The 11,189-nt window shown below is 44.3% G+C and overlaps 1 protein-coding gene across 1 annotated transcript in view; it reads left to right on the top strand.

Moving 5' to 3' along the window:
• The first annotated feature begins 5,529 nt into the window (after positions 1-5,529).
• sde2 (SDE2 telomere maintenance homolog (S. pombe)) overlaps positions 5,530-11,189 on the top strand; it is a 70,145-nt gene continuing 64,485 nt past the window's right edge. Inside the window, exons 1-3 of the mRNA XM_068027927.1 lie at positions 5,530-5,677; positions 7,669-7,786; positions 8,305-8,416. Of these exons, the coding sequence (XP_067884028.1) occupies positions 5,576-5,677; positions 7,669-7,786; positions 8,305-8,416 (332 nt within the window). The 5' untranslated portion in view covers positions 5,530-5,575. The remainder of the gene's footprint in view (positions 5,678-7,668; positions 7,787-8,304; positions 8,417-11,189) is intronic.

The raw sequence follows: 11,189 nt of genomic DNA, 5'->3' as shown, positions 1-11,189 counted from the left end.
CTGAACCACTATTTGCAAACTTGATGCCATATTAGACCCTGAGATGAGCTTCCAATCAAATATCCACACCATCACTAAGACTGCCTATCTCCATCTCCATAACATCATCTGTCTTGATCCCTGCCTCAGCTCATCTGCTGAAACCCTTCATTAGCTCCAGACATGACTATTGCAACACACTCCTGGCTGGCCTCCCACATTCTATACTCTGAAAAGTTGAGAGCATCCAAACCTCTGCTGCCTGTGTCCAAACTTGCACCAAATCTCGTTCACTCATCAGCCATGTGCTCGCTGATCTACACTGGCTCCCAGTGAAACAATGTCTCGATTATAAAATTCTCATTCTTGTTTTCAAATCCGTCCCTCCGTATCTCTGTAATCTCCTCCAGCCCCACAACCCTCCGGGGTAGCTGCACTCCTCTAATTCTGGCCTCTTGAGCATCTCCGATTTTAATCACTCCACCATTGGTGGCCACGCCTTCAGAGGCCTCGGCCTATAAGCTCTGGAATTCCCTCCCTAAACCTCTCCACCTCTCTACCTTGCTTTCCTCTTTTAAGACATTCCTTAAAATTTACCTTTTTGATCGAGCTTTTGGTCATCTGTCCTCATATCTCTTTATAAGGCTGTGTCATAGTTTGTTTAATAATGCTCCTGTGAAACACCTTGGCACATATTAAAGGCGCTATTTAAATACACGTTGTTGTTAAATAACATTTATGTAATGCCTTATCGCATCTCCAAAAGGTCTTAAGTGCACATCATGTGATGCATTGACCAATGAGTCATAAAAATACCACCACAAAGTACAGAGTAGTTTTAAACAGCTTTGGGTTTGGGATCGATCTATGCAACATTGGTAACAGATGTGTTTAAGAAAAATGGGATAACAACTTAGTTACAGCAGGAATTTCATGCAAATGCATGAACACATCTGTCACTCATTTTCAGCTAGATCTTGTCTCTAGGGGAATACATCTCACAGATCTACCAGGTATACAATTTCACTATCGTGGGGAGAGCTTGTTCATGAAGCAAAGAAGCAACAACGTTACAACATTTGGTTCTCATCTCCCAGCTCCCCATTGGATAATTGTAACCAATGGATCCCTGGGAACTGTTCACATAAACAGAAACAAAACCAAATTATAAGTTTAAATGAGTTGGAAAAATGTCATGAAAATTTATGGATATACAAGTGCTTTCATAGACAATTAGGATGTTGCAGCATGGAAGAAGGCCATTCAGCCAATTGTGTCTCTGCTAGCTTTTTGAAAGAGCTTCCCAATTAGTTCCACACTCCTGCCCCTTCCCCACAAACCTGCAAATTTTTCCTTTCCAAGTATTTATCCAATTCCTTTTTGAATGTTACTATTGAATCTGCTTCCACTGCACTTTCAGGCAGTGCAATCCAGATTATAACAACTCATTGTCACCTCTGTTTCTTTTTGCCAATGTTGTAAATGTCTCAAGATCCAGACTTTGTGTGGCAGTTGAAGAGTTAAGGGAGATGGCCAAGTGTACGGTGGCAGAAGTTTTGCTTTTAAAGGTAGGGAGAGAGCAAGAGCAAAAGAGTTCAAGAGAGTAGGACCACGACAATGGAATGATGGAGTGAGAAAGGTTGGATGCACAGGAGGCCACCAGTGGATAGAGGGCACAGGTTGGGATGCTGAGATGGCAAGATTGGAATAAATAAGGTAGGATGATACCATGGAGGGGCTTAGAACAAAGGTCAAAGATTTTGAACTCCATGCGCTGGGAGACAAGAAGCAGATACTTATTAGGTGGCGGTTAGATAGATCTTTTATTTACATAATGCCTTCGCATGTCCCAAATGATGGCTCAACAATGGTATGCCAAAGTCTGCTTGGAGATCGTGGTTGATCATCTACCTCTACACCCCACTATCTCCATATCCCTTGATGTCATTCGTATCCAGATATCTATCGATTTCTGTCTTGAACATGCTCAATGATTGAGCTTCCACTGCCCTCTCGGGTAGAGAATTCCACAAATTCATCACCCTCTGAGTAAAGAAATTCCTCATCATCTTAATCATAAATGACCTGCCCCTTATTCTGAGACTGTGTCCCCGGTTCTAGACTCACCAGCCAGAGGAAACATCCTATCCACATCTGCCCTTACACGCCCAGTAAGAATTTTGAAAGTTTCTTGAGATCACCTCTCATTCTTAGAAACTCTAGAGAATACAGGCCCATTCTGGACAGAACTCACCTATCGGCCTCATCTCGTCAACACCAGCCACAAAATAAAAACTAGGGTGAACCTGATCTGGAAACTCATTGGAATGTCATGGAGTAGTACAGCTAAAACATTGCACCGCAACAGTGATCCTAGTCTACTCTGCTGCAGAATGCTGCTCCGCCTCATGGTCCTGCAGCCGTCACACAAAGATTGTGGCTGTGCAGCTAAGCGTTGCCATGAGAACAATGTCAAAGATGCTGAAGTCCATTCCAATTGAATGGCTCCCAGGGCTGTCCCATATTTCCCTGCCTGCCATTCAGCACAACACCATCCTGCTCCATACGATGGAAAAAATCGTCAGCGACATCAACCTTCCCATTCACAAAGACCTAGAAAGCACTTAAAATCAGGCTGGCCATTCTGGGAAACAGCAGCTAATATTCAAGCAGCTGGTTTCAACCCACTATCCAGGTGAACAGAGTCATGGGATGCATGCAGCATAAAGAACAAATACCTCATCACTGACCCAACAGAAGAGTTCCCTGGCTTCCACCTCCCTCAAAGGCAATGGACACTGCTCAACCGAATCCACATCGAGCAAAATATAAAAGCAAAATACTGCGGATGCTGGAAATCTGAAATAAAAACAAGAAATGCTGGAACCACTCAGCAGGTCTGGCAGCATCTGTGAAAAGAGAAGCAGAGTTAACGTTTCGGGTCAGTGACCCTTCTTCAACAAGTGGAAGATGAGGGACTACCCAAAGTGCATTGTGGCCATGACCATGGAAGACATCACATTAATCTTCCCACTAAGATCTGTTGCGGGAGACACCTCATTTCTCTACTCGGCCAAACTAGACCTCCCATTATAAGCTTTTTCCATTATAATGAAAGTCATGGCATGTCTAAAAAATATCTCTAAATTCCTCACATACAAAGAATTAGTTTGCAATACAGTGATTGTTGTTATGTAGGTGAATGGAGCAGCTATTTGCATACAGCAAGATCCCATAATGAGACAAATGATGAGTTAATCTTTGTTTGGGGCATGTTGGTTGAGAGAAGAATGTTGGTCAAATTGTCAGGAGAACTTTTTGTCTGTGTAGCTCCAGTAATGCAGTAGGATTGTCTTACAAACCAGGAACATTCCAGCTTTCTTCTACAGCCTCTGCTGATTTTAGCTGGGCTGACAATGAGACTCCAATTAGGCTGCAGAGAGTAAAAGGGCCATGGTTCTTGCTTCCCACCAGTATCCACTGCCACTGAATAGCTCATGTGGTGAGGAGAAATGGTATCTACTATCTACTAAATGGCTCTACACCCCAGCCTGGAAATCCATTCCATGTGGCATTACGTTTGCTCTCCTTTAATAGGTTATATACCCCTATAAGGTCTCCCACTTAGAACCATAGAATCATAGAAAGTTTAAGGCCCAGAAATGGCCACTTGGCCCATTGTGTCTGTGCCAGCCGAAAAATGATCCACCTATTCTAATTCCACCTTCCAGTATTTGGCCTGTAGCCTTGCAGTTTACGACACTTGAGATGCATATCCAAACTCCTTTTGAATGAGTTGAGGGTTTCTGCCTCAACTACCCTTTCAGGCAGTGAGTTCTAGACCATCACCACCCTTTGGGTGAAAAAGTTTTTCCTCATCTCCCCTCTAATTTTTCTACCAATCACTTTAAATCTCTGCCCCCTCATCATTGACATCCTCATTACCTGTCAGCATTTTGAAAAGAAAGACTTGGATTTCTGTAGCGCCTTTCATGACACACCACTGTGCTTTACAGCTAATGAAGTACTTTAGAGGTGTGGCCATTAGTGTAATGTTTAATGTCGGAAACACAGTAGTTAATTTTTCACACAGTAAGCTCCTACTAATAGCGATGTGTTAATGACCAGATAATCTGTTTTAATGATGGCAGATGAAGGATAAATATTGATCAGGATTTTTCTGCCTTTTTAAAAAATAGTGCCAGACCTTTCTTTTGTTTCTTTCTTCTCTTAATATTGGTTAACTACAATCAATTATCTTAACTGAATCTCGAGGAACAGCACTTCATCATTCAATTAGGCACTTTACAGCCACCTGGACTCAATATTGAGTTCAATACAAAAGCAAGATACTGTGGATACTGTAAATCAGAAATTAAGTGAGAATTCTGGAAATACTTAGCAGGCCAGGCGAGAGAGAGAGAGAAAAAGAATACTGAGTTAAAGTTTCAGATGGGAAGTTCCAATGAAAGATCATTGATCTGAAACATTAAGTTTGTCTCTCTGTCCACTAATGTTGCCTTTCCCCCTCTGAGTCTTCATGAAGTTGTGAGAAACGTAGCCCACTTAATAATAATTTACACCAAGTCAAACTCTGAAGAAGTAAGTTTATTTAACGTTCTTGCAAGATCGGGTGTCCTACAAGCAGGCACACCGATCAACATATTCAGTTCATGTTTATACAATACAAATCCATTTGTCCACGCCTTTATTTTACATTATTGGTTATAACGTATTATGACACTAACCTATCCTATGGTTGCTACAGTCTCCTCCTCTGTTTACTTCTCCCCCTACTCTAACTTTCTAGCCCCTAACTCTTGTTTTTGTTTTACCTTATTTGGCTCTCCATTGTGTGTTTTAACTTGCAGCTGTCAGCCTTTATCTTAGTGGGGCAGTTTCTTATTCACTACATCCTTTGTTCTAACTCTTGCTGTTTCTCTTTTATCTGCCTAAGCACAATTTTTAAGTGATGTACTGTCCCAAGGTCTATACTTACATACCCTTATCAGTTCTCTTTTTCAGTGATGTACTGTCTTAAGGTCTCCACTTACATACCCTTATCAGTTCTCTTTTTCAGTGATTTCATTATGTTGTGTACAAATGATTTCTTGGTAACTTTCCACAAGCTGTAGAAACAACATATCAGTATTTCTTATTCTCACAAAGTAAACCAGGAATTTGTTCTTCATTTAGTGCATTGTGTCATGGCCCCCCAGTCACTCCACAACAGCCTTTACATGGATACAAATTGATACCAATATAAATATTGTATTGGAGGGGTGCATGAAACATTGCTCAAAAATGTACAAATTCCTCGTTTGCTTTATAAAGACCTGAGAGAGTAAGGCAGAGTTTTGAATGGGGTTCATCCCCACTGCCTGCTTCACCACCATCACGTGGCGCGGGAATAATTTTTTCCGCGAAGCGGCATATGCATCACGTGACGTGAAGTGCGTGAGCGGACTTTCCGTGCGGCGCGGTCACGTGGCAGCGCTCGCTGCGCGTCAGTGCGGTCGACGTTCAGACGTCAGCGCGTATCGCGGTGGACGCCGTGTGTGTTTGTGCGCAGGTGCAAGGCTTCTCGGTGGTCGCCATGGAAGTATGGCTGCGCAGCTCCGGTTCCCGGCTCTCTGCTGTGGCGTTGCCGGCCGGCTCCTCCGGGTTGGAGCTCAAGCAGCGCCGCTGCCAGCAGGAGGTGAGCGGGCACCGAATTCACCTGGGCCTCAGGCAGCCTCCGGGAGCAGCGCCTCCTGACTCTCTGTCCGGCCGACTGGGAGTGGCAGGAGCACAAGAGACGCTGGATGTTCGGGGCGGGCGGGTAACTGTGGGGGTAATGGTTGTTACCCCCCGGGGAAGAGGGATGGGTGGAGCGGCTGTCTCCCTGGGGGGGGGGGAATCGTGGACGTAGCTGTGGGAGCTAATGGTTTATAGTGGATATTGAACAGTAGTCTATCCCCAGGAATGACGGTAAAGAAGGCCCATCAGTCCCAGAGCCATGATAGGGTACCCCCTTGTCTTCATCTTGCAACCCACCAGCCTCCACGTCCAACACATCATCTGCTACCTCCAGCATGATGCCACCACCAAACAAATCTTTCCCTGTCTTTTCAGCAATCCGAAGGGACCATTCCCTCTGCAACATTCTGGTGCACTCCTCAATCACCCACTCCCCAACCCACGGTATCTTCCCATGCAAACGCAGGAGATCTAACACTTGTTAATTTAATACCATCCAGTGCGTCAATCACTTCTCCCTGGCGTACCGGTGATTTATGTGTACGTCTCTCAATTTAGTATACTGTATTCACTACTCACGATGCAGTCTGCTCTACATTGGGCAGAACAAATGCATATTGGGTGACTGCTTTGCGGAATACTCCATGCAGTCCGAAAGTGTGACCCTGGGCTTTCAGTGGACTGTCATTTTAATTAGTTGCCCCACTTTCTGACCTCTGACTTCAGCCACTTACACTGTTCCAATGAAACCCAACAGAAGATCGAAAAATAGCACCTCATCTTTTGGTTAGGCACTTTACAGCCTTCTGGACTCAACATTAAGTGTAACAATTTCAGATCATAACCTCTGCCTCCATTTTATTGTTGGCAGTTGTTGGTAATAATTCTGCTATTCCCATTTACAGCTCCTGTAGACCCATCTTTTGTTCCTTTGCCCCATTGCCATCTTTTGTTGAGCACCATCATCCCTTTTGTCATTTAATCTCTCCCATCTTCCACCCTATCTCAAACAATTCTTTTTGTTCTCTCCTTCCCAGCTTTCCCTGCCTCTATTTGCTTAAAACCTACATTGCTTAACTTTTTCCAGTTCTGTCATCAACCTGAAATGTTAACTTTGTTTCTCTCTCTACAGAACCTGACCCACTGAGTATCTCCAACATTTTCTGTTCTAATTCCAGGGAGACAGTAACCCTATAACCCTGACACAAGAACATCGACAGCTTACATTTATATAGCACCTTTGATGTAGTAAAACATTCCCAAGGTGCTTCAGTGTTTATTTATTTATTTAGAGATACAGCACTGAAACAGGCCCTTCGGCCCACCGAGTCTGTGCCGACCAAGAACCACTCATTTATACTAACCCTGCAGTAATCCCATGTTCCCTACCACCTACCTACACTAGGGGCAATTTACAACAGCCAATTTACCTATCACCTGCATGTCTTTGGCAGCGGGAGGAAACCGGAGCACCCGGCGAAAACCCACGCGGTCACAAACTCCACACAGGCAGTACCCAGAATCGAACCCGGGTCCCTGGAGCTGTGAGGCTGCGGTGCAAACCCCACTATGCCGCCCCAAATGGCCTACTCCAGCTCTTATATGAATATTTTTAAGGCAGAGATAGATTCTTGACAAGGTGGTCAAACGTCATTGGGGTAGGCAGGAAAGTGGAGTTGAGTCCACAAACAGATCAGCCATGATCTTATGGAATGGCGGAGAAGGCTTGAGGGGCTGAATTGCCTACTGCTACTCCTAGTTTGTATTTTTATGTTATGTAGTGGTTTAGGTGTGAAATTCCAGAGCTTAGGAACTCTCTACCTCTCTGCTGTTCCCTCCTTCCCTGCCTGACCTGTGTGTGAAATAATTATACATATAGAATGAAATAGATATGTGAAATTAAGAAACCTGTGTTTTATATTTTATTTCAACTTAATTCTTTTAATGTAGGGCTTCCACATTGTGGATGTTTACCTGAAATATAATGGAAGACTGGTTGGTGAAGAGGAGGAACTACATCATGGAGGAATTTACAATCTGGAACGAAGACTTGTTGGGGGGAAAGGAGGTAAGGTTTAAACAGTATCATGGCTTCATTTAGAGCTTGGGGTCTGCCAGTCACCGTGGTGTCACTGTTCCCATGAGCAGTCTGAGTGGCTGCAGCTCTGTTTCTGCCTGTACGTTAACGTGACTGGCAGGTGCAGCATTAGTACCCCCTGGTGACCTGATCAGGGTATTCATGTTTTTACATGTGACTGAGCAAATGCTTGGTGAGACGAGGCCTGGTTAAAAACTATTAAGCAGCTTATGATGGGAGTCGCTCATATTATTTTGCGTAATAATACAAAACACAACACTTCATGGTTGCCTACGTCTCTACTCAGTTAACTTAAACAAGATACCTTTAAAATATCCTCAGCTGAATCTCTTTGCCTCGGCTTTCTCCGAAAAAAACCTGCGTGACCATGCAGTCTTCCTGCTTCCAAAAAAAAGGGATAGGATAAATAGAGATGAAGAATTTTTGACAATTTAGATGATGCAGGCAGGAAGTGGTTTGTAAATTTTCCGGGTTATATCATTGCACAGGTTTCGGGTCGATGCTTCGTGCTCTTGGAGCGCAAATCGAAAAAACGACAAACCGAGAGGCATGCCGGGATTTGAGCGGAAGAAGGCTGCGAGATGTAAACCACGAGAAGGCGTAAGACAATCAGTTAATTAACAAAGTTGTTTTAAAATGTACTCTTAGTGGTAGACATAACAATATTATGCTGCTTTATTTTTTTCTTATACATGTCTTGTCAGGCACTAATGATGTACGGTGTTAGACTGGGGATAGTCCAGGGGTCTAGACAGAGTAGATAGAGAGAAACTGTTTCTATTGGCAGAAAGATTGAGAACCAGCAGACATAGATTTAAGGTGAATGGCAAAAGAATCAAAGGGTACATGAGGAAAAACTTTTGATATGTAATGCTTGGTTCAGATCTCGAATGCACTGCCTGAGAGTGTGGTGGAGGCAGGTTCAACAGCAGCTTTTAAAAGAGCATTGGATAAGCATCTGAAGGGGAAAAGTTTGCACGACTACAGGGAAAAGGGCAGTGGAGAGGGACGAGTTAAACTGCTCTTGCAGAGCACAGGCCCGGCTGGGCAAAGGACCTCCTTCTGTGCTGAAACCATTCTATGATTCGATTAAAGACACACAGTATGGGACGAGGGAGGATCTTGAGTAATGACTTGCCATAGTAGACTGGGGACAGTCTCCACAAATGACACGCAGTATTAGACTTGGGGCAGTCCCGGCTAATCGTACATTATTAGACTGGGGGCAGTTTCCATTAATGATGCACAGTATTAGACCAGCAACAATCTCCACAAATGACAAAGTATTGACTCACAGACAGTGAGACTGGGGACAGTCTCTACTAATAACACACAGTTATAGACTGATCTTGTGTGGAGGAAAATTCCTTCTTCTGAAGACTTGAACGCATGTGAGTGCAACAAGAAGATGATCCCAAACAGTGTAGGTGCGAGAACACAGCCCTGTTTCAGCCACTCAGGATAGGAAAGGGGTCTGATGAGGTACTGCTATGCTGAATTGTGCCTTTCATATTGTGATGGAATGAAGTGATAATACTTGGTAGCTTTGGTGGACATCCAATCTTTTCTAGTAGTCTGAAGAGACCACGTCTGCTGACGAGGTCAAGGGCTTTGGTGAGATCTAGGAAAGCAAGGTAGAGGGGAATCTGTTGTTTGTGGCATTTCTCCTGTAGCTGGCGAAGGGAGAACAGCATGTCAATGGTGGATCTCTCTGCTCGGAAGCCACACTGTGCCTCAGGGTAGACCCGCTCAGCCAGCTTCTGGAGCCTGTTTAAAATGACCTGAGCGAAGATTTTCCCCACTATGCTGAGCAGGGAGATTCCACGGTATTTGTTGCAGTCGCCACGGTCACCCTTGTTCTTATAGAGGGTGATGATATTGGCATCGCGCATGTTCTGTGGTACTGCTCCCTCATCCCAGCACAGGCAAAGCAGTTCATGGAGTGCTGAGAGTATAGCAGGCTTGGCACTCTTGATTATTTCAGGGGTAATGCCGTCCTTCCCAGGGGCTTTTCCAAAGGCTAGAGAATCAATGGCATTACTGAGTTCCGATTTTGTTGGCTGTACGTCCAGCTCATCCATGACTGGCAGAGACTGGGCTGCATTGAGGGTGGTCTCAGTGACAACATTTTCCCTGGACTACAGTTCTAGGTAGTGCTCCACCCAGCGGTCCATTTGCTTGCGTTGGTCAGTGATCGTGTCCCCTGATTTAGACTTGAGGGGGGCGATCTTCTTGATGATTGGCCCAAAAGCTCTCTTAATATCAATTGATGTTTCCGGTGTCGGAGGCCAGCTGAATACGACTGCAATAGGTGTTGCCAGTAGTCATTTGCACAGCGTCTGGCTGTTCTTGTGCAGCGCTTCTGGCTACTTTAAGTGCTACGGATGTTAACTCATTGGGGGCTTTCTTGTAGTTCAGCAGTGCAATGCGCTTAGTGGCTATGGCACGTTCCAGATCTTCAAAGTGAGATTGAAACCAGTCTGCATTCTGCTTCTCATGTTTGCCATAGGTGGTCATTGCTGAGTCATAGATGGTGTCTCTGATTGGGCCCACTTGGACTCTGCATCCCCTGTAGGAGTATTTTGAAGGGCTTTTTCAAGTGAATTTAGAAACTTGTTAAACAGCTGTGGATGAGAAATTCTGTGAGTGTTGATGTGCAGGCGGCCCTTCGACTTGGAGTGATGTAGCTTCTTTGGTATGAGTCTAACTTTGCTGCACACCAGGGAGCGATTGGTGTCGCAGTACGCACTGTGGATGCTGCGTGTGATTTGGACACTGTTTACAGAGGCTCGCCTTGTGACGATGAGGTCCAGCTGGTGCCAATGACAATAATAACACACAGTATTAGACTATGGAGAGTCTCCAATAATGACGCACAGTGTTAGACTATGGAGAATCTCCAATAATGACGCACAGTATTAGACGATGGAGAGTCTCCAATAATAACACACAGTATTAGACTATGGAGAGTCACAAATAATGACGCACAGTGTTAGACTATGGAGAGTCTCCAATAATGGCACGGAGTATTAGACTATGGAGAGTCTCCAATAATAACACACAGTATTAGACTATGGAGAGTCTCCAATAATGACGCACAGTGTTAGACTATGGAGAGTCTCCAAAAATGGCACGGAGTATTAGACTATGGAGAGTCTCCAATAATAACACACAGTATTAGACTATGGAGAGTCTCCAATAATGACGCACAGTGTTAGACTATGGAGAGTCTCCAATAATGACACACAGTATTAGACTATGGAGAGTCTCCAATAATAACACACAGTATTAGACTATGGAGAGTCTCCAATAATGACGCACAGTATTAGACTATGGAGAGTCTCCAATAATAACACACAGTATTAGACTATGG

The sequence above is a fragment of the Heterodontus francisci genome, chromosome 3, assembly GCF_036365525.1.
Source record: "Heterodontus francisci isolate sHetFra1 chromosome 3, sHetFra1.hap1, whole genome shotgun sequence".
NCBI classification, from domain to species: Eukaryota; Metazoa; Chordata; class Chondrichthyes; order Heterodontiformes; family Heterodontidae; genus Heterodontus; species Heterodontus francisci.
The sequence above is the reverse complement of the archived record's forward strand: the minus strand, read 5'-3'. Positions and strand labels throughout refer to the sequence as shown.